Source organism: Protopterus annectens, chromosome 12.part0 (genome assembly GCF_019279795.1).
Source record: "Protopterus annectens isolate FY-2018-M chromosome 12.part0, PAN1.0, whole genome shotgun sequence".
Classification (NCBI taxonomy): Eukaryota; Metazoa; Chordata; order Ceratodontiformes; family Protopteridae; genus Protopterus; species Protopterus annectens.
The window spans coordinates 457,671,695-457,696,384 of record NC_056746.1 but is presented as its reverse complement, the minus strand read 5'-3'; the positions used below and the strand labels follow the sequence as shown (position 1 = coordinate 457,696,384).

The following is a 24,690-nucleotide window of genomic DNA, read 5'->3' as shown; positions in this document are numbered from 1 at the left end:
AACTGATTTCTAAGGGTATTTCACCCAAATGAAAAGTTATTGTTCCACTGTACTGTAGACTAATTAGACCAATTATAAAGTACAATACCACCCTCTGTATGCCCCTGTCCTGACACTGCACACAGCAAGAAAGGGCATAAACAAAAAGATCACTGGCTAAAGACCCTTAGCTACCATGACAGGTTTAAAGCCCATTATTTGCTATAAGTTTCTAAAAGAGTCTTATGTTTAGATCAAGGTCTTACATTCTGTACAATGAATTATCCACTTCTCTTTGTTGTCTTGCAGCTAAGCAACATACACAGCTTCACTAACACTTGAACTAAGAATTGAAATCTCCACCAACCGGTAAATAAAACACACTGGAGTTATAGATATATTACCCAAAGTTTACACCATCTCTAGAAATAAACTAACCTTATATGTTACCCAGAGAGACACATTCGTTTCCTTCATGACTAACCTGGATGATTGGATGAACAACCACAAATTCATCACCAAATGCACCTTCTCTGCCTTTATAAAGCAGGAGGTACATTATAAAAGCATGTATCTGCAAAGTACAAAAGCTTCTGTGACTTACTTGCCTAGTAATTGCTGTCTTCCTATTAAGCAATATATATGTAAAAAAGATAATGCAGAAACACCATCACTGTGGAAATGTCTAGTGCAGTTTTGCCAGTATGGGAAATGGAATCATGGAAACTTCTGGCAGTGAAAATGAAATGCAGCAATACAAACTGCTCACCATAAACTTAAAATTGATGTCTAGGTGAAACACTATGAAACTGTAAGAGACATATAATTGTACCTCTTGATATATATAGTAACAATGCAGCAGCGATCAGCTACTCAAACCACTGCCTGGCTGTGTCTGTGTAATGCTGTCATGACAACACCTGTTGGTCAAGCCAGAGCAGCAAAGACTTGTGAGTGTATTAATTCTTGCAAAATTTAAGTCTGAAGCAGTGTTATTAACAAGTTAATGCTCCAGACTTACCAATATGCACTAAAATAGCAGTTATTCATTTATTCATCAGCTAATGCTAAGAATATAACGTCTGGTCTGTGGAAGAAGTTAGTTAACGTGATTGCGTAATACTCGCGGTTGTGGTAACGACAACTCATTAAAACAATGTTTTCATGTTAAATAAAATCATATATATATACAATATCCATATTTTTGCATAATAGTCTTCATTTCAATACTTGCCATGCTCCCCTTAAACATTTTTTCTGGTAAATAAATTTGGATTAAACAAATTAAATTATGCCAGATAGCACAGTTTCAAAGTAAATTCAAAGTAAATTGACACTGTGGGTGGGAATAAACATGACGTAATTAAAGTGGGTGTTAATTTTCAATACTGGGATTGTCCCTTTAACCCCTCTCTTCACTGAACTAATTTAAGCTCTGCGCGTGACGGCAGAATTTTTTTTTTTTTTTTTTTTTTTTTTTTTTTTTTTTACTTCTTGAGGCCAGCTTGATGCTATAAAAGTGGGAGGGTGCTTCCCTGTTCCCTTCGCCCTATGGTTTTGTTATTTTGTGATCTTCTCGGCGCCCTTCACTCAGAGACAGAGTGCCGAGAAGATCGCAAAATAACAAAAATACATTAATTAAAATAAATAAATATATAAAATTCCGCCCTTTACGAGGCCGGTTGTATGGCGCCCTAGGCGGTCGCCTAGTTCGCCTATCCCTAACCCGGCTGTGGTGTTTGAGTATAATCCTACAAACTGTTCTCAGATCATTTGCTTTGCTGATGTTCCAGGGGAAAAGGGCCTCTCATGCTTGATCCCTGCAGTAAGAACTACATTCAAATGTCTGAATTGCAACAGTCATGATTACACAAGAAACGACTGCTGTGTAAAACATGCTTTTAGAGGTAGTCTGGTTTAACTAGCTTCTTGGGGAAATATGTTATATTCTGTATATCGATGAATTGAAGAGCATGAAGTGGCAGCCTGTAAAAGAAAACAATGTTGAGAGTGAGCAAAAACAGTAGGCACACTTTGGAACAGTGAGAGTAGGCACTGCATAATAGCATGTAGTAAAGAATGATTCATTTGAAAAACATACCAGCAATGCATATGTGCACACAAAGGCAGTAGCTACTGCAAGTAGAAGGACACATCAGTGACATCCCTAAGGAATAAAAATGCTGAATACTGCAAATCTCTCTAAGGCAGATATGAATACTCATTATGAGTAGGGTATGACTTTGCAATCATAGCAAATTAGTCAGTGGCAGAGATTACCTCTATATGTCGCAGGCATGTTTAGAGGAATACGCAAGATGCCTTTACATATATCTGTACCATGACTTACTGTGAAAGTGCTATTCAGATTATAGCAGTAAGGAGAGAAGTGATGGAACAGTTTTAGAGGCACACCAGGCTGACTGTAAGCAACTCTGATGTGTATTGCCATTCAAATTAGCTGAACCTAGCAGGCCAGGAAATGTGAAACTCTTGCTAGCTGAGGGTGGGAATATGGGAGGAGTCCTTTGAGAAGAAAAGTACAGTTGTATACACTTACCATAAATGTAGATGTTCGAGTGTATTCACTGTTGCAGTCATTACATTTTTATCTACTTGCAGTAGCCCTCAGTCGGCCTGATTAACAAAGTCTCGAGTCCAACGTTGGTTGCTGTCTCTTCTTCCGTGACGTCAGGTTGTCAGGGGGTATAAAACATGCAGCAGACGTCATTACATCAGTTTTTCTTGCCCCAGATGTCAGGTGCCCCCCAATGGGAAGCAATTAAATCTATAAATATACAAGGTTATACCTCAAACAAAAAAGCAAATACACCAAAAAGCTTTTAAGCATTGAAAAGGAGAGAAGAGGTATAGCCAAACGAAGTCAGAGGGCTGGAGGGAGGGTAACTAGGACTGCAACAGTGAATACACGAACACCTAAATTTATGGTAAGTGTACACAACTGTACTATGTTCTTCGTGTTTCACTGTTGCACTCATTACATTTGGGTAGATTCCCAAAGCTAAGGATGGGAGGAGGAATTTAGATAGCATTAGGACCAGCAATAAGGCCCTGCAAAACTGCAGTGGCAAAGGCAGCTCTGGATTTAGAGAAAATTGGCAAATGGAATGCTTGATGAAAGTATGTACAGAACTTCAGGTAGCAGCTTCTAGGATGTCCCCGGTAGGTACGCCTCTGAGAAAGTCTGTAGAGATAGATGCAGCCCTGGTTGAGTGGGATTTGATCCCTTGTGGGATAGGTTTTCCATGGTGTATATAGCAGAAGTGAATGCAATGGCCTACCCATTTGGAGATGGTTCGCTTTGAAATAGCCTTCCCCTCTGTTCCTGCAGCAAATGCCACCAGCAGTTCGGATTTCCTTTGAGGTTTAGACCTGTCCAAGTAGAATCCAAGTTGTCTGTGCACATCTAAGGAGTGCAGTATCCGTTCCCCTTTGTTCTGTGGATTAGGAAAGAAGGTAGGCAAATGAATGGACTGATTAAGGGCCACACTGGATACCACCTTTGGCATGAAAGAGGGATTGGTCCTGAGGGTCACCCTGTCCGCATGAAAGATGATGAAAGGCTCCACTGCCTTAAGGGCCTGTAACTCAGATACCCTTCTTGCTGAAGTGACGGCTAAAAGGGAAGCTGTTTTCCAAGAAAATAATTTTAAATTTGCAGTAGGAGCTGGCTCGAAAGGAGGAAGGCTGAGTTTCTCCAATACAAAGTTAAGGTCCCAGACTGGAGTTGCTCTCCTGGGTGGTCTTAAATTTTTGGCCCCTCTGAGGAACTGCTTGAGCAGTGGAAGAGAGAAGTGGGGAGGTTCTGTGTTATAATAAGCTGAAATGGCTGAGGAGTGAATTTTTATTGAGGAAAAAGAAAGGCCCTTGTAAAGCATCTCAGTTAAGTATTGTAAAATCTGGAGGTAAATTGGGCACTGCTGTGCTCATCCCTTGAGATTGGTTCCAGGCACAAATTATTTTCCATTTTTCAGTGCAAGATTTTCCAGTACTAGGCCTCCTTGCCTCTAAAATGACATCCCTCACTGGTTTACTGAGGGATGGTAAAGGAGAGCTTAGGTAATTAGCCAGGCTGGTAGGTTCATTGTTTGAAGCCAAGGGTGTAGAATCTGGTTCTCCTGCGGAGACAGCAGTGTAGGAGTCTGAGGCAGGTGCCATGGGTTCAACAGTGACACACTGTGCAGGAGGGGATAGCAGTGTTGGCGTGGCCAGGTTGGTGCAATCAAAATCATCCTTGGTTTGTCTTCTTTGATCTTTAGTAGTACTTTGGGGAGCAGAGGCAGAGGTGGAAAGGCATAAACCGATAGGTTTTTCCAGCTGAAGGACAGAGCATCTACTTTCCAAGCTTGTCTGTGGGAAGTCCTTGCACAAACTTTTTCCAATTGGTAGTTCTGGGGGGAGGCAAACAGGTTTATATCTGGGCTCCCCCATTTGCTTGTCAACATGTTGAAAATCCTTAGTTCCAGTTTCCACTCGTGTGGGTCCATGAGGGTTCTGCTTAGTCCATCTGACAGTTTATTTAGTTTTCCTGGCAGGAATTGAGCTTGTAGATGTACTTGGTAGCTCAAGGCTGTGTTCCACAATGCCATGGCTAGTCTGCAGAGGGGGGAAGAATGTGTAACCCCCTGCTTGTTTATGTACCACATAACAGTGGTGTTGTCCGTCTTTACCATTAATTGTCCTGGAAGAATGTGGTCCTTGAAGGCTGTCAGAGCATTCTGTACGGCTAACATTTCTTTATGATTGATGTGAAGGTGCATTTGAATTGGGTTCCATTTGCCCTGAATGCACTTCCCTGCCAGGTGCCCCCCCCCACGCATAGCCTGATGCATCTCTTAGGGTTTGGGCGGCAGGGGGTAGTGTGAATGTTAGTCCCTTGTTTTGGTGGCAGGCCTCTGCCCACCAAAGGAACTCTAGGCATAGACAAGGCATGACAGGAATCATTGCTTCTAGATCCTGAGAATGTTGACACCATAGGCTTTTTAGATACCATTGTAGTTTCCTCATATGCAATCTTGCATATGGAATTAGAAGAATGCAGGTGGCCATGAACCCCAAGGCTTGTAGTATTTGTCTTGCAGATAGCAGGGTTTCTGTGACCACTTGTCTGAAGTAGGTTGTCAAGTGAATTTGTTTCTCTGGCTTGAGGAAAGCCATCTGGGAAGTTGTATTCAAGCTTGCTCCCAGGAATATAATTTGCTGACAGGGTACCAGGTGTGATTTCTTTTCATTTATGGTGTACCCCAGACAAGTTAGCACCAAAAACCAGATGATTCAAACGTATGTCCTGGTTTTCAGCCTGAATTAGACAATCGTCCAGGTATTGGTATATTTGAATATTTCTTTGCCTATGAAATGCAATGACTGGAGCTAGACACTTTGTGAATACCTTGGGCGCAGTAGATAAGCCAAAGGGCAGTGCAGAGAACTGATAATGTGTGTAGCCTGCTTTGAAGCGTAGGTATCTTCTGCAGGATTCCCTGATTGGGATGTGCAGGTATGCTTCCTTTAAAATTTAGTGTTGCCAACCAGGCATCTTTACTTAGCATAGGAAGCAACTGGTGAAGAGTCAGCATCTTGAATTTTGGAATCACCAAAAAGGTGTTTAGAGTATGGCAGGTCCAGGATAGGATGCCATGAATGGTCTTTTCTGGGTACCAGGAAAAATCTTGAGTAGAAACATTGTCCCTTTTCTCTTCTGGTACCAGTTGAATAGCCCCTATGCTAAAGGCAGAGAGTACTTACTTTTGGGCCTCTGCCCACTGCTTTGGAGGTAGATCCAGCCAACCGCTTGGAGTTGGTGACATGTGGAAGTGAAATCCTTGGGACACTATATTTAAAACCCATTTGTCCTGGGTAATGAGTCCCCAGTTCTTTGCATGAAGTGCAATCTTTCCCGCCAAAGGGGCAGTCAGTTGAGAAGTGCTTGGAAGTTTTAAAAAGAAGTCATTGAAACAGTTTACCATAGGGGGAGTTTTATTACTCCCAAATTTGGAAGTGGAAGCCCCCCCACTGCTTAGTCCTATGTGTCCCTTGGGACTGAAGCCTGGGTGCTCTGCTGGATCCGAGTTTGGACTGAGAAGGTCTGGAAGAGGCAGGTAAGGACCAATTCTTAGAAGGTCAATGCCTACTAAATCTTGGAGGTTGTACTTGTAAAAATTATTTAGCAGTTTGCATAGATTTAGCATTTTCCTCCATCTTTTTAAGAACTTCTTCTGCCTTGTTGCCAAACAGGTGGCCCTGATTTAAGGGAGTATCCAGCAATTTCGCTTTAACATGATCTGGCAAGGATTGCTCCTTAAGCCAAGCATGCCTTCTAAGTACAGACCCAATTATCGCAGCCTTTCAAGAAGCCCCTAGTGAATCAAAACCACATTGTAATGTATGTTTACCAACTTGTTCAGCAGAATGCATAAAAACCTGTAAATCCTTATTTTCAGCACAATCAGGAATCATCATTTTCTGTTTAAGCAATCCAATAATATGCAGCTGATACCTTAACATATGAAACTGGCAATTCAAGGCCCTAATGGCCAAAGTTGCAGAACTGTATACCTTCTTACCCCATCTATCCAGCGCCCTGGAGTCTCTATCAGAGGGGGTAGGATTTTTGGCAGTAGTAGCTTTAATGCCCTTGGGTCCCTGTGAAATGGTTTCAGGATCCGCAGTAGGATTTTTGAAAAGGAACTTGTGAGAGTCAGGAACCCTGTAATTTCTATCAGGTTTTCTGGAAGCAGGAGGTAGAAAGTCAGGGGCCATGCTAGATTCCGAAAAAGCATCAACAATGTCCAGTAGAGGAGGTATAGCTAAAGTCCTGTGCTGGGGAAGGAGTAAGAAATCCCCAAGCCTCTTTTTAGAATCAGAGAAATCCTGACTTTCCCAACGAAAAAGCTCCCTGAGAGTATGCAAGGTTTCACTAAAAGAGAAATCCCTCTGGGGGGAAGCAGAGGGAATAGAGTCCTCAGCATCAGAATCCTCATAGGTAGACAAGGGTAAATTCTGGTTATCAGAGGAAACAGAAATTTCAGAATCCTGGTCAGAAGTATCATAAGCAAACTCAGTCCTAGGTCTCTTAGAAGGCGAAGGTTGGCTTCCCCTGATTAAAGTAATAAGGTCTTCAAGTTATTCTTATCATTTGTTCTTTAGGCACAGAGGCCTGACCAAGCGGTCTGGGAAAGATGACGCTGGTTTAATATGCAAGTCAGTAGGCCTGAATACACCCTCAGAAGCCGATGCCTGCACAGCGGCTCCAGACCCATCCAAGGTAGAGACATCCACAGGTTCCACAGTTGAAGCATCTTGCGGCATACCGGACTCTGAATGGGTCTCAGAAGAGGCCTGCGAATCTGATTAGTGGGTATCAGGGGCTGCGAAAGCGCCTCACTGAGTACCGGCAAACTCAGCGGCCTGTCTCTGTCCATCTTTGCATTTTTCCGGAATGTCGGTAGTCTGATGGCTTACCGAAGACATATCAGGATAATTGAGAGAGCACCAAAAAATTTAGAAGCGCAAATATACAGACGATGGATAGTTCGTGGTTTAAATAAGGCACAAAACTGACAGTGAGGTACGTCGTGATCAGCGCCTAGGCAAGGAATACAGTACAAATGAAAATCTTTATGAGGTATTTGCTTTCCACAAGAAATGCAATTATATTACTGCTTCTGCTTCGGGCACCGCACAGCAAGAAAGACTGATATAATGACATCGGCTGCATGTTTTATACCCCCGACGGCCTGACGTCACGGAAGAGACAGCAACCGATGTAGAACCCAAGACTTTGTTAATCAGCCTGACTGAGGGCTACTGCAAGCAGATAACCCAAATGTAATGACTGCAACAGTGAATCACAAAGAACATCAGAAGCAGATCAAAGTTGAATGCCTAAAAAGTCGGTTTTCTCAGCAATGAGCTGCTAGCTCTGGAATCTTTTTTCACCGAATGTATAACACATCAGCAGGAAACACATTTGTAAGAGGCAGTGGATGACAGTAAATTATACTTTTACTGAGGCCTCTCAAAGTTAGCTGCCGTTCTGTGTTCTTCCATTCTAAGTGAATGGAACTGTCATATCACAGCCCAGCTGTGGGCACTGTAATCTCAGAAACAGTGGACTCTGTGTATCATGGGGAAGATTTTTATTTAGATTAAAACAAACTCATCAGGATGTCTGCCCCTAGGAGGTCAGTCAGTTACAAACTGAATAAAATTACTAGTGACTACTTCTGTCTGGTACATACAGGTATGTAATGAGCCAAACTTAAGGAAAAGTTATAAAATATATCTTTTTAAAATGTTTTCCCGTAGTTGTCCTTTAATCTCTGATGGGAAACCATGCAACACTGAAATAATACATGTAACTGGAAATTGTTTTTGGTTTAACCCTGAAAAGATGCAGGTGTGCTTAGCATACTTACTCAATTTACAAAAGAATAAATTTTGTAACTCACCTGCAGACAAGAGTTGCAATAATGACACACCACACAGTGCAGCAGCAGTCAGCCTTAGTTTGTTCTTCAGCTTTCCAACGCCGGCAGCACAACCATAAGGAATAAATGAAGAGGATGAGGAGGTCGAGTGCCAAACAAGCCAGGGCTAGGCCTCCCAGTACCAGCAAAGACTGGAAAAAATGACGAAAATGTACAATTAAAAAATGAAAGTGTGATCAGTTTCATAATGCAGCATTTCGTGTGTTGGGTATTGTACAGTGAAAGTAAATTCAGCTGAGAAAAACGCAGAACAATAAATGCAGAGCTACTGGTTTTAAGAACAGTCAGTATTTTACCAAAAGCAACCCAGAATTCTGTTGAATTCTACCATCAGAAAAAAAAAATGAACTGCAAACACTGGCATGTAATTTTACTGTCTAGGAGTGAAGCTGCCAAGATGGAGAGCACCGCTGACTAGTTAACTTTTACAACAAATGCAAGCTTAAATCATGGCTAAATGAGAGGGCAGCCCTGCAATAAACTTGCACAGCATCAGGGAACAGCTTATTATTTTGTCATTAAGCAATTAAGGTAAGAGATTTATAGTCTGTAAACTGGAGTGTTACTACCAACAGACAGCTATAAAGCAGCACACATTTAGGTGTGTCGTGTCAAAACCACCCTGGGAAATCCTGGTTTTTATACAGCCGCACAATACAGACTGCTCAGTGCCCATATTCAGACTCATCCTGAGGCACCTGTTCCATTCAACAGACAAGAGTCATGAGATACACAAGTAAAAACCTAGCACCGTAAAGATGCTGGAACTGGTACAACATATGGCAGCAACATGGAAATAAAACAGTCAACACTGCATACAAATGAGCAAGGGCTATTTAATACAACTATGAGCCCTATGAGGAAATTCCATTAGAATAAACAAACACTGATGTAAAAAAACCAGGCCAGCTATTTTACACAATACTTGTGCCTTGAACATTTAGCAACTAGATTGCTTCTAGACAGACAATTTCTTAAAGCATTTGTGTTACCTCTCAATCTAAGCATACAAAATATATGGAACAGTTTCCTCTAGTTTGGTTGGCACTTGGGTAACAAGAGAAAGAAATGTCAGTTATGTAAAGTGACTCAATATACTATCTTACTGAGGAAAACAATGCAGTAAACTCCATTAACCAGCACCCATGGGGATTGGCAGATTCCAGATAACTGTAGTTTCTAGTTGTTTGAGAGTTACTATTAAAAATAGGCCTAATACTGTACCCTATATGGTTTGACTTGTTCTCAGGCTGGGAAGAGAGGGAATTTTGTTCTATCTTCCTTTTTAAACCTCAAAACTCTAAAAAAAAAATGTAAGGTATGTTTCTAGAGGGGAAACAAAGTGCAACACATGAAAATTGTACTGTATTTCTTTCATAGTTAACCGGAACTGAAGCAACTGGCAAAAAGTGGGAGTTTACTGTAATTGAATAAAGAAACTGATGTAAAAAAGCCTGTAGTAGATAAAGTTGCTCCCACACAAACATGACTCCCTAAGGTTGAGAGAGTTGACAGCAGAAAGGGTAACATGAAACAAACAACTAACCTATAAAGAAGCACAATCTGCTTCACAAACACTCCATGCTTCAGTTTCATTTGCATGCAAGGACAAAGTCTAGACTATGAACTGGATGAACACACTTTGACTAGCAACTTGGGCATTTGTTTCAGTTAACATTGAAAGAAATGGCAAGGCTTAACTCATCTGTTTTCAGGGAGAGAGGGAACATGTATTCATCGACATACATTGCAGTAAAACTCTGTGGAGATAGAAAATCATAAGTTGGCATCTGTCTTCAGTGAGGTTGGTGGGGGCGGGGAAGGGCCAGTGATCCAATCACACAGATGCACTTCACACATCTGTGTGATCACATCTGTTGGTGATTTTACTTTAGTACACCAAAACTCAGGCCCAATGTCAGTAAGAAAAATAAAAAGCCACAGAGTAATGGAGTGAATAAGGCTGACTGGCAGTATAGAATGCATAACAAAATCCAACACACAATTCAAAAGCACATTAAGTCTTGCATAACATAGGGCAACTTAAAAATTAGTAGACTATACTTTACAGTAGGTAAGATGTGCTTTTTCCTAACAATTACTTTTGCATCAAGGAAGTGAAGAATGGCACACTTTGTATGCACAAGCTAATTTTGCTGTCTGTATATTTAGAGAGAGCAAATCAAATGAAGGCAAGGGAATTAATGGAATCTCCAAGAAAGCCATCGGCCAACTAACTGGAAGAGTAACTCCTTTAGCAATACTGACTAAGAAGGACAGTTTGGTCTGGGTAGGATAGGATAGGAGTTGCAATAAAACATCAGGACATTGGTTATTTAGGAGTTATATACTTACCATAAGTTCATAGGTTGGTACTAGGCTATCAGCCCTATGGCCTATACAAGCCTAGCCATAATAATCCCCTGGCTATTTCTTCCCACAGTATTTACTTCCCTGGACCCCTGTCTAGCAGGGCGACTGACGTGATCCCAGGGGTGAATTTCCAATCTCCCATCCAATCATTAATGTTCCTTTTGAAGAAGGCCAAAGAGGTGCTCTGCTCGACATGCATGGGCAGTCTATTCCAGAGTCTGGGGAGTCTCTGGGTCAGGAACCTATATCCCTCCAGCATGTTTTATTCATTGTGATGGCAAGGTTTAGATACTTGGAGCATGTCTCTCTGAGGGATTAGGATTTCTTTAAGTGTGAAGAAACAAAATTGTTCAGCAAAGTTTAGCAGTCGAATATGCAACCAAAAACAAGATAGTGAATAACCAGACTTTTATTGTAAAAATAAAAAACAGACCGGTTTCGGCAATATAATGCCTTCTTCAGTGTTGAGCAAACAATCATAGAGATCACAATTACATATACAAATTTATACATAGTGCTAACCAATAAGCACGTGAATGTACTGTTAATACTCATGAATAATACATGATGTATTGTAAGCTGGCCCCACCCTTATCTGCTGGTAATATAACTGTCCTTGTTGTTACGTAGCTGTTGGAGGGATATGCTCTCCTGCTGTGAAAGATTATGTCCCAACATAGTATATCCATAATTTTGAAAGTGTAGGTCCCTGAAAACTGACTGCATGAAAATAGACACATGCTTGTTCATAGGAGGCTAGAATTCAGATTTGCCAAATCTGAATTCATTAGATCTTTGAGATGTGTATAGAGGGGGACCATATGACTTTGGCCTTTTATTTGGGCAAATACATATAGTAAATTGTTTTGGCCCCAAAGGTACTTATGTAAGCAGGGGTACTTTTTATATTGTAAATTTGGCAAATCTGAATTCCAGCCCCCTATGAACAAGCATAGCCCTCCAACAGCTACGTAACAAGGACATAGTTATATTACCAGCAGATAAGGGTGGGGCCGTGGTTGTACAAAACATGAGTGATTATCTTCAAGAGGGTTTATCCCAGCTATCAGATACAGCATGTTACATGAACATGGCCATAGACCCAACCCCGAATTTCAAGCACGAAATTGACTCTTTCCTGAATCTAGCATGTGAGGAGGGTATCAGCAGCAAAAAATGTGTTATACAACTTTCGGTCAAGGACCCCCGTAAGCAGATTATGTATTTACTACCCAAGATTCACAAATCACTAACCAAACCTCCGGGAAGAACAACTGTTTCGGGTATTGGTTCTTTGACCGAACCCCTGTCAGCCTTCCTGACACAACATCTCAAACCTCTTTTGGGTTTGGTCAGGGCAAGGCTACAGGACACTACACGGTTCCTCCAAATCATTGAGGACACACAATTAGAGCCTGGGTGGCTAATGTGTTCACTGGATGTCAAAGCCTTGTATACCAGTATACCACATTGGGCTGGCTTGCAAGCCCTCAAATATTGGTTGGATAGGGCTGGTTTATACTCACCAGGGTTTAATACGTTATTAATTTGCATGTCAGAACATGTACTTAATAAAAATGTTTTTTATTTTCAAGGACAATGCTATTGGCAATTACAGGGTACAGCTATGGGAGCATCTTTTGCTCCCATTTATGCCGACCTGTTTATGGCATTCTTTGAAGAGTGCATGATCTATGATGCATCTCACAATATATACCTGGTAGAAATGGACATCTGGCGTAGGTACCTGGATGACTGTTGGATGGTATGGCGTGCAGATGTGGGATATTTGCATGAATTTGTAGAATATCTTAATGGCAACATCTGGGGAATTGAATTTTCTATTACCTTTGATATGCAGACTATTAATTTTCTGGATGTAACTGTTTCAAGAAATCATGATCATACCGTGGCTACCAGAGTGTTTCGCAAATACCCCCAATATAATACTCTACTACATGCATCGAGCATGCACTCGCGTCATACCATCAGAAATATCCCGGTTTCACAATTTATGCGCATGAAACACCTCAGTTCTACCAAATCAGATTATGATATTGCTAGTCTTGACTTATGTCGCAGATTTGCTAGTAGGGGGTATAACTCTGAAGATGTCAATACAGCATGGACTCAATCTTCTCAAATGAATAGGAACAGATTGCTAGATTATAAGACTCCTTCTGGAGATTCCAGATCATCTACAATCAGATTTATCACAACATATGTTAGGAACTATTATGTGATCAGGGATATTATAAACAGACATTGGAATATCCTACTAGCCAATGAACAACTCAGATCTTTTCTGGGGGGAGGAATGTCAATTTTCATATAGGAAAGGCAAAACATTGGGGTCCCATCTATCTCATTACAAACATATTGGTAGTGGTGGAGCAATTCATAAACAGCTTACAATAATGGGACATGAACTATTGGGCACGCATCCATGTGGCCACTGTGGGTCTTGTAAACAGATTACCAAGTCCCAGCACTTTTCGAGTCATAACACTAGTAAGGTCTTTGAATGCAAAATTTTTGGGAACTGTAGCAGTGATTGGGTTGTTTACCTGGCTTCATGCCATTGTGGGGCATTCTATGTTGTTCAGACTTCTAGGCCACTCAGGTCACGAATAAATGAACATCGAAGTGATATTAAAAACAAAAGGGAGACTAATGCCTTATATCGACATGTTTCAAAACATCAACAAGCACAGTTTATGTTTATGATCACAGACCGAATAGTGGGTGATTGCAGCAACCCACAAGGGTGGCATGGTATCCTAAACCACAAGGAAAAGTACTGGATAATCACTTTGGGCGCACTTTTTCCACCTGGACTCAGTGATCATCTTTAACACTCAGTCCATGGAGAATGTTGCATATGGTTTTAACTTCCACTTCATTTATCATCTATGTCAGGTATATTTTCTTAATTTATTGCAGATCTTATACATATACATCACCTCTTGTATATATAATATATTATATATATTTCATTGATTATGATATATGTTTGTAGCTAGAGTCATTCACTATGCCTGTTTTTGAAATGGGCCCTTTACAGTTTCTTTTTATATATATTAAAGGAGATAAATTACGACAATGGATGTACATATTTCAACTATGTATAACTATGGCCTTTATGGTTCTATAGCTTATTATGCTTTTCTTTTTATTTACTGTTTTTGTGTAGTTTTGGAATTATTTGTTTGGGTTGTTAGACAAATAGTAGCCATGGTCTCTGGTATAGTGTTAGCCAGCTTACAATACATCATGTATTATTCATGAGTATTAACAGCACATTCACGTGCTTATTGGTTAGCACTATGTATAAATTTGTATATGTAATTGTGATCTCTATGATTGTTTGCTCAACACTGAAGAAGGCATTATATTAACGAAACCGGTCTATTTTTTATTTTTACAATAAAAGTCTGGTTATTCACTATCTTGTTTTGGGTTGCATATTCAACTGCTAAACTTTGCTGGCCAATTTTGTTTCTTCATGGTTTGGTCTGGCCGTGCATCCCCCACGTGCATAGCATTTGGTTTGGACTGATTTCTTTAAGTGTAGCATGTCCAACAGCTCTGGGTTTGACGTGGCCTTGCATGTTAAGCAGAGATTGCCTCTAAGTAGATGCTATGCGACAGAATGCAGGTGGAGTGTTTTTAGATGGTCTAATGAGGGATGAGTACAGTGGGACAATGACCTTTTTTCTGGATGAAAAGCCCTTAGTGATGAGGTGTGCCACATAGAAGGATTTCCTGACTGTTGAGGGAATGTGGTTATCGAAGGTGAGACCACTGTCCACCTGTGTCCCTAAGTCTCTCATCACACTTTTGGTGTTTAGTGTACTGCCACCTATGTGGTAATTCATGGTACATGTTTTTTCCCCAAAAGGAATAACTATAAATTTCTTGGCATTGAGCTTGCTCCCATGGCTCTGGCACCAAGCATCTGTTTCTGTAAGGCCTTTTTGTAGACTATCCACATCATTTGGGGATTCAATAATGGCTCCCAGTTGCAGTCATCTGCAATCTTTGTTCGCCAGAGTCCCTTAGTGTTGGCCTGTTCTACAGATAAGTAGATGCCAAACAAGAGCAGTCCCAGGACTGAACCCAGAGGTACTCCACTTGTCTGGAGCTGGGATTGGAGTGGGCTACTTTTACAGTGTGGGTTTTGTCAGTAAGCCAGTTGGCAATCCATCGAGTAATGTAGGGATTAATGCCCAGCTTAGTAAGTTTATCTAGGATTCCATAGTGAGGGATGGTGTCGAAGGCCTTGGCAAGGTGCAGATAGGCTGTTTGGACCACCTTGCCCTTGTCCACGGCTCTGGAGACTGACTCGAAGAAGTCAATCAGGTTCAGGAGTCAAGATCGGCTCTTCACGAACCCAAAGTGCGTGGGGTCCAGTGTTTAAAGGTTGCCAATGTCTTTGTTTATAAGTTCCATGATAACACGTTCCATGGCCTTGCAGATCAGGCTCATCAGACTGATGGGGTTAGTTCCCGGGGTCCAAGGTGGACCCCCCCCCTTGTGGAGTGGGATAACTGTTGCTGTGCGCCACTCAGTGGGCACGAAGCCTGAGGTGAGGCTATGATTAAACATGACACTTAGGTGAGCTGCCAGTTCATTTTGTAGTTCATGTAAATACACAGCCTGGGATGCCGTCTGGTCCCATGGATGCTGTATTCTTAGCTTTGGAGAGTGTTTTTTTTTTTTTTACCTGTGTGGCCATTATTACCGGAATTTGGCAATCTTTCGGTATTGAGATGGGCCCTTTAGGGGGGGTTGAAGTTTGCACTGAATCTGCCAGGATATTGGCAATATCCTTGAGATCAGTATATTTAATGCCATTCTGTTGTAGCACAGAGCAGATCTGAACATTGCCATTTAGATTCTTGACAGTTATGGAATGCACTGTGGTCGTCTTTGGAATCTTTGGCAATTTTATTTTCGTAACTAGCTTTGGAGGATTTTATGAGGGATCTCAGCTTCTTACGGAGGCTGGTAAGGGTTTTTTTTTTTTTTTGCTTCCTGGGATTGTCCTCTTTTTTGCAACAGTTTCTTCCTTTTGTTGTAAAGTTTATTTATGGCAAGGGATCACCAGATTGGCTTCCTTTTTTTGGGGGAGAGAATCTTGGTTCTATTGGGGATGGCACGATTCATGCACGAGTGGATGTGCTCATACAGTGCCTTAGTGTAGGATTCAGCAGTCAAACTTTCAGTTCCCGTCTGCATGGGTGTCATGAAGTTTGTCACTTCTGACTTAAGTAGCATGAAGTTGGCTTTGGAGAAGTTTTTACAGAGGTTTCCTTATGGGGGGGTGAGGGTGGGATGTGGATGTCAAGGGTGATTAGCTTATGGTCATACCTGACCAAGGAGGGGGTGACCATAGGTGTGGAGCATCGATTTCCCATGTTGGTAATGACCTGGTCTAGGATATTGGACCCCCTGGTGGGACTAAGGATTAGTTGATCCAGGGCACTGGACTTTATGAACTCCAAGAACCGTTGGGCAAAGGTCTTGGCACATGAGTAGTTTTCCCATTTAATGGCAGGGTAGTTGAAATCACCCAGTATTAGGGTGTTTGGATGTATCTTGATATTTTCCAGTATGTTTATAAAGGTGTAGTGAGAATCTTGGGGCATGGTGGGTGATCTGTAGCAAGCTACAATTTGGATTGCAGTCCTACCTAGTGTTAAGTTGCACCTGGAGAATTTCAGATGTATTGCGTTGGGCAACTAGCCTGGTGTTGTGAATATCCTTGATGAATATGGACACTCCTCCACTTGTAGTGTTTCGATCCTGGTTTGGTGGCCGAAAAGTGTGGTAAGAGTTGTAGCCTGGTATTGCAGGGGTGCTCTCTGGAGCCTTGAACCAGGTCTCAGTTACTGCACAGATATCGGTGTTCTCCATTTTTAGATGTGCCTCGAGAGAGTGCATTTTGAGGTTTAGACTTCTAGCATTAAGTAGCATTACCTTCAGATTTGGCATGCTTGTACCTGTTACGGTGGTGGTTTTGTCCTTTGAACTTTGCCTAAAAAAGGCACTACAGGGGTGGCAAGAGCCTTAGCCTGTAATCTGAACCCCTGGGGCAACAGGTGCAGACCATCTCTGGCAAAGCATCGTGGTTCGTCGATCATGTCGTCCCAGGCAGACTGATACCAGATCCCCTTTGAATGACACAAGAAGCTTAGTCAATTGTTGAAGTCCATCATTTTGTCCTTATACTGTGGTATCATTCTGGGCGAAGGCAGGATGCTGCTCAGGGCTAGTGTCATACCTGCCTGGGCCACATGATGCAAGAGCTCTTCCATGTCTCTTTTCATGTAGTCCAGGGAGGTACGTCTCAAGTCATTCACTCCAACATGGAGAATGACAGTCATTATTTGTACTTGTTGTGGAGTGACTTAAGTGCATGCATTACTTGGTGGATCCTGGCACCAGACATGCATTGACTGTAATTTTCTCCTTGTTCAGCCTGGTGAGCAGGACATCAGTGTGCCTGACTATATAGTCACCTATGACTAAAGTGTTGTGACTGGTGTTTGCATTTCAGCTTCAGTGGTCCTTGTTGCTTGGGCAGGTTAATGTTAAGTGCCTCCACATATGTGGGTTTAGTGTTGCTATGTGTGGGTGTTGGTGGTTTGGGTTTAGAAGGGCTATGCGCTGCTTGAGGTGTAGTGCGGGTGTTAACCTTCTCCTCTTGACTGTCTAGCACAATCTTTGGTAGAGAGAGCTTTGTTTCCAGTTTGGCTATGTAAGTGCATCTCTCGCAGGTTGTAGTGTTGGGTGGTAGGAGGAGAGGATTGTCTGTGTACATGAGAATTGCTGCATTGCCCCAGTATGCCCAGATTCACCAGGTGGACAGGAGAAATCACCAGAAGCTGACCACCGGACATGCCTGGTTTGGTGCTTTTTTTTTTGTAAAGTACAATAGCCGTTTTCTCTTACCTTAGCAAGGTATTTTGCAATTATAGGCTGTTTAGTGCCTACGATTACTTTCTCCTTATTAACAAGGAGAGCTGACTGCTTGTATCAGTTTAAGACTTCCTAGTGCTTTCCAGCAGGTTTTAAAGCAAGTGCTAGTAACAGGGATGCTTAAAGGTAGGATGAAAAAAAATGGTTTATCCTAAACACTGCAGTGTGCACTAGAAGAGTTAGATGTGAAAGTAGGTAACTTAAGTTTTTCCTCTTTAAAAAGTTAAGTTTTACTGGAGAGTCACTATTTTTAAAACAGCAAGATAGATTGAAAGGGGGTGATCACTTTTGCATTCTGGTACTATGGAGTACAGTAGGATGGCCAATAAATTTAAATAGTTGAAGGCGAGTGATTTCACAAAATGATAATTTTGTGCTTATTCACACAAGCCAGTAAAAACACAGAGTTGGTATCTGTGTTGTCCTATTTCATTATTCCTCACAACTGTGTCCCACATTAGATCCGAACCAGGCATTCCAAAAGACAGTTGTCACCAATCTCAAGTTCCTCCCACTTAGACAATGCTCTGCAGCTTCCCCAGCCCCTCAGACTGAGTTCACCACCTCACGACAAAGCGAAGCTAAGGAGAGTACAACTATAAACAGAAACTACAACCACAACAATAACGAAGCTCTCAGTCAAAGTTCAAGACAGAACCAAATAACGCAGAACTCTTCTAGGAGCCCCTAGACTTCTTGGCAGGGGGAAGGTTTGGTGGGATGTGAGGAATAATGAAATAGAACACAGATACCAGAGTTATGGTAAGTACATAACTCCTAAATCTGATTTTGTCCATTTCATTATTCCTCACCACTGGGTCAGAGTTCCCATCTACATAATTACCTCGGATGGCCCCTATGGAAGAATATGTTTGAGCACCACGGAGCCAAAGGATGCTGCATTCCTGGAAACTATAGCCAGTTTGTAATACTAAAAGTACATAATTTGCACCACGTCACCACAGCACATATGTCATCAACAGAGTTTCTGGCCGCAAAGGCTGAAGAAGTAGACACTGATCTGGTAAAGTGGGCCTTCAGTGGATGGGGCAATTGCAGTCCCTTCATGGAATAAATGATGGTGATACAACTGGTGATCTATTCCGCTAGGTTTACTTTTGACATTGCTTGGCCTAGCTGGTTGGGTGAAAAGGAAACAAATAATTGCTCAGACTTCCTAAATTCCCTTGTCCTGGGCAGGTAGAAATGCAACTGTCTATGAACATCAATGAGATGAAGCATATATTCACCCTTGTTAGAGTAGTTACAGAAAGACCGGGAGATGAATGGACTGGTTTAAGTTAGCCTCCATAGCCACCTTAGGCATAAAGGAGGGATTCATCTTCAGAGATGCTCTATCCTTGAAAAAAGCAGATGTAAGGCAGTTTAGAAGACCAGGCCTGCAGTTTTGATACTCACTTAGGAGAAGCAATGGCCACAAGAAAATGGTTTTCCAGGTTAAATACTTCATGTCACAGGAATCAGCCAGTTCAAAGGGCTTCTGAGTAAGACCTTGAAGAACTAGATCCAGATCCCAAAGAGAAGGGTTTTTCACAGGATGCCTAAAGAGAAATATTCCTTTCATAAAGGCCTTACATAACCTAGATGACAATATGGAAGCTAATGACTGTGAATCATCTGTGACATGAAAATTAGCAATTACTGCCAACTGTAATTTAATTGTGGAGAAACTGGCTCCCTCTTGAAAAAGGGAACTTAGAAAAAGTAGGATGACTGAAATGGGAGCTGAGAAGGGGTCGATGTCCTGGTTCTGTGTCTTTTACATGTGCTACAGCAAACTTTTTTTGGTAGCAGGTTTTGAGAAGCAAGAATGTTACGGACAGGAGAGGCTTGCCTGGACTTTCATAAAATCATTGGAATTGGAGAAACCAAGCAGCTAGTCTCAAAGAACATGGGTTGAGGGTCTGTTGACTTAATGGGTGAGAGATCAGATCCTGTCAGGGATCCAGTATCCATGGTGGATGCTTGGTAATGAGACCGTAGGAAGAGAAATCATACCAGATGAGCCCAGAAGGGGGCTATAAGGACTAATGTGCACCTGAATCTGCTGGCTTTTGGTATCAATGGGAGAAGCGGGCACATCTAATAGAAGCTGAACCGGATGTCTCAGATGACACTCACTGTAATGGAAGGCTCATTACCTGCGTGACAAAGTTCAGTTGCATTCCTATGAATTCCATCACTTGCACAGGTGTCAGATGCAGTTTTGCCAGACTTACTGCGATCCCCAACTGATGGAAGACTTGAAGATACTGTGTCGCCAACTCCTGGTGATGCCTTGATTGTACTGTCAGCAGCCAATCATCTAGGTATGGAAACATCTGGAATCCTTGCAGTCTCAGGTGAGCTGCCACTAATGACATCCATTTGGTAAACACCGCGGGGGCTGTGGTGAGTCCAAAGGGTAGTGCTCTGAACTTGTAATGACTGGCTCCCAGCCAGAAGCGCAGACGTCTCCTGGAGCGCTCGTGAATCTTTATGTGATAGTACTCTTCCAGGAGGTCTAAGGAGCACATCCAATTGTCCTTGCACATTAAGGGTAAGAGGTCAATGGAGCACATCCAATTGTCCTTGCATAGTAAGGATAAGACAGAATGGACCATCACCATGCGGAACTCTGACTTCTTAAATTTCAATTGCTCATGTCCAATACAAGATGCAGGTCCCCCTGTCTTTTTTGGCACCAAAAAGAAGCAAGAATAAGTCCTGCATCCTTGTTGCATGGATGGAACTGGTTGGATGACTTTTTCCTAGAAGTTTTTGAACTTCATCTATGTTGTACTATGCCCTCTGACTGGGTGAGACGTCGGTGAGTTTCTTTGTATGAGGTAGAGGAGGAAGGAAAAAGGGAATAAAATAACTTCTGGAAATTATGTTTAGCATCTAGGAATCATTTGTTAGTTTTGACCAGATGTCTAGGTGGCAAGGATAGTCTGCTCCAGCCTGCCTCCAGAGTAGGACAGTCAGGCAGCACTTCAGAAGTGCTGATAGGGCCTGTCAGAGAAAGGTTCCCTGATGGAATGATTCTGTGGACCCACTCAGGCAGCGTCTTCCATTGACACCTCATTCTCTGCCTCTGAATGAGGATTCATCATAAGCATCCAGGAAAGAACCCAAGTCTTTTTGAACCAGATCTTCCCACTACACTGGTTCCTTGAAAACGGCCTCTGTGGGGGAGAAAACTATCCATACAGCAGACAAGGTCTTCCCCTCTTGCTCGCTTTAGTGTTTCCTTTACAGACAGTCCAAACAGTGAAGACTCATCAAAAGGAGCATTGGTAAAAGATGCCTGAAAGGGTTCCACAAACCCACAAAGCCTCAACCAGGCATGTCCCTTAGGGCTATCACACTAATAAGAACAAATCCACCACTAGGATGGAGCAAAACAACCTTTATTAAAAATTGGCTAAGGGCTTCCACCCATAAATTCCTTGGGCTTCTTCAGAGTCAAAGAGCAAATGTAAAAACAGCTTATTTACACAGATAATGCAATTGAAATTCAAATAAAACCATTAAACAATTAACGAATAACCAATAAAATTGCTGTGAACATTAATTGAAAACGTCACTAATGCTTCACATTTAACCTACTGCTGGAGTCAAGAGGCTAAATATAAACAAAGATGAATCCATGTCTTAGCACATCAATTTAACCCAGTCTAACACGACTACACACAAGGGGTATATACAACAAACGTGTGTTGGAATTAAATAACAAGCAATGTTGAATAAGCTCATATAAAATGTGATTTGTATTTCAACACTTGAGATTGAAATGTTCTCATTAATGCCTGGAGCTAGTAGCATCCAGGCGCAGTTGCCATAAACATTCCCTACATTTTAATCGGGTTTTGAGGTCACCGCCTGAATCATTTTTAGGAACCCTATCAATGACAAAAAAATACAAACCTTTTAAAGTTAACACATTCCTTACTGTGATTAAATAGAGCACTAGTTGTCTCTATTTTTTTACGTCTCTGTTGTGCTCCAGAATGTGCAATCTTAATTTACATGTGTTGTTTCCAACGTAAAATGTCAAACAAGTTAAACATGTGGCCACATAAACCACCATATCAGTACTGCAGTTACAGAATCCTGGGCATTTCAATGACCTTTTGTAATTATTAATATACACATAAGGTCCATCGTTTATAAATTTACAGACACTACACGTACCACATTTACCCATCCTAGAGATGTTATAATGGGACATCACTGAATCTCTAAGCGTTCTTTCAAATTTACCCCCCTACTATATGTAAAAATTGGGGGTGGGTCCCACTATTAACTTCATGTCCTGGGAAAACACACTGTCCCATGCCAACTGAATAATGTTCTTCATCCTAGGTAGTGTTTGGTTAAAATCTAATACCATAGTAGCACCCTTAATAGGGTTAAGTGTAGTAACATTTTTAACTTAATTAACATCTCCATTAACATCTAATAGGATGGGCCTGAAGGTGGTAAGTCTTTTTTTGTCAACTTCATTGTGAATCAGTGTCAGTAAATCAGTAGGGTATCCTCTGTTTTTAAATATATCAATTCGATTCAATGATTCTATCCTAAAACATTCGTCTTTACTGACCAGTCTTGACAGGCGGACCATTTGTCCCTTCACCACATTTTTCTTTTGAAAATAGGGATGGCAGATCTCAAAGTGCAGGAATGAATTACTATAAGTTTTTTTTACGGTAAATATTTGAATGAATTTGACCATCATCTTTGTATACAAGAATATCTAAAAATTAAATTTTCTCCCCATCAATGTGACTTGTAAACTTCAGGAAGTCACTAGGGTTTCCTAAATATTGAATAAAATCTTCAAACTCTTCCTTTGTACCCCTCCATACAATCAATATATCACCCAGGTATCGTAGGTATGCCACAATTTTAGACATATAGGTAGAACTAAGTTGGTGTTCCCATTCGGCTAACACCAAGTTAGCATAGATGGGTACACATCTGGCACCCATCGCAACCCCCTTAATCTGCTTAATGTTCACCATCAAATAGGATGAAGTTGTTAGAAAGCACCATCGCCATAAGATCAACTAGCACACCCCTTTTAACATGATGTAAATCACTGAATTTTCTCAAGCTATTATCAAAATATTCCAATCCAGTTTGGTGGGTATCACAGAAAATAAACATCTACTATAGCAAACAAGAAGTTATCTGTACTATTTAAATTCCTAATAATGTGCAGACAATGCCAGGAGTCTCTAAGAATGATTGGGATCTTATCCACCGCACTTTTACAAGTAACATCAGTATAAAAGGCTAAAGGTTCCGTTTTGGAACCCCTGGCTGCTACAATCAGTCTAAAAGGTGGTGAATGCATGTATTTGTGAATTTTGAGGATACCAAAAATACAGGGAGTAATAGCAGTTTCCACTGTAAGACATTTATATTCATCATCAGACACTAACCCTCACACAATAATTCATAGAGCTGCCAATCTATTTTGGCGTACTCCCGATAAACGTCAAATCTAGCAACCCTTTCATAGGTGTCGGTATCATTCAATAAATTCATGCATCTTACAAATGTACTCAGTATTAGTCATGATTACAACCCCCCCCCCCCCCACACACACACACACCTTTGTCAGGTTTCATGACTCTGCACTGATTGAAACAACTGACTGAAACCAAACAGAATTTTTCAGCACTAGACAAATTATCTGTTTACAAACATCTCCTAATTTGTGCTTCACACAGCCGTTCAAAAAATATTACTGTTGGATTAGATGGTGGAATGAAAGTGCTGCTTCTCTTAAGGCTCAGTATATTATCACTACTAGGGTTTGCTTTATTTGCAAAAAATATCCTCAAATTTAAGAGTCTGGTGTACAATTTAAGACGTAAAATCAGTTTCCCCATTTCATGGACTATGATGTTTGCAGATGACACTGTGATCTGTAGTGAGTAGGGAACAGGTGGAGGAGACCCTGGAGAACATACCGAAACAGACTTCTGAGGCACACACACACACACATCACATCCCACAGCACCAAGCATCACACACACACACAGTACACACGCCTGTGCCGCACAGCTTCTAAGGCCCAGACACAAACCCAACATACTAGTTATAGGAGACTATCGTGAGACACACAGACGTGTCCCTCACCAGGCTAGATAATGAAAAAGTCATGGTAATTTGCTTGTCGGGTGCTAGAATCCGTCATATCACACATGCACTCAAGTCTCTTAATAGATACTGTTATGACTCTGTCATACTCCATGTTGGTGTGAATGACTTGAGACGTACCTTTCTGAACTATATGAAGAGATTCATTATTGAGCTTGCTGAAAGTCTCCCAGGCAGGTATGTCCCTAGCCTTAAGCAGCATCCTACCATCACCCAGAATGATGCCTCAATACAAACTGAAAATGACTGACTAACAATTAGCTTAGTTTCTGGTGTTATTCCAAGGGGACCCAGTACTTGACAGCCTGGGAGTACATGATTGACAGACCACGATGCTTTGACAGAGATGGCCTTCATCTGTCTCCCTTGGGCTTCAGACTTCTGGCAAAGGCTCTTGCCTCCCTCATAGTGCCTTTTTTAGGCAAATTCATGAGTACAAAATTACCAACATAAAAAATTCTTCTAAACGAAATTTAAAAGCCATGCTGCTAAACGCTAGGAGTCTCAGCATGAAACTGCACTCATTGCAAGCATTCCTTGCCCTCAAGGATGCTGACATTTGTGCAGTCACTGAAACCTGGTTCAAAGCTGCAGAGAGCACTCCAGCCTTACCAGGTTACTCATACAAAATGCAAAGAAAGAGGTTTTTTCCCGAGTTTCTAGCCCAACT

General features: G+C 41.5%; 1 protein-coding gene across 2 annotated transcripts in view; it reads right to left on the bottom strand.

The window, feature by feature from the left end:
- TTYH3 (tweety family member 3) overlaps positions 1–24,690 on the bottom strand; it is a 1,772,574-nt gene that overhangs the window by 1,473,860 nt on the left and 274,024 nt on the right. For both annotated transcript variants that reach the window (XM_044089562.1, XM_044089563.1), the window contains exon 2: positions 8,451–8,620. In XM_044089562.1, the coding sequence (XP_043945497.1) occupies positions 8,451–8,620 (170 nt within the window). The remainder of the gene's footprint in view (positions 1–8,450; positions 8,621–24,690) is intronic.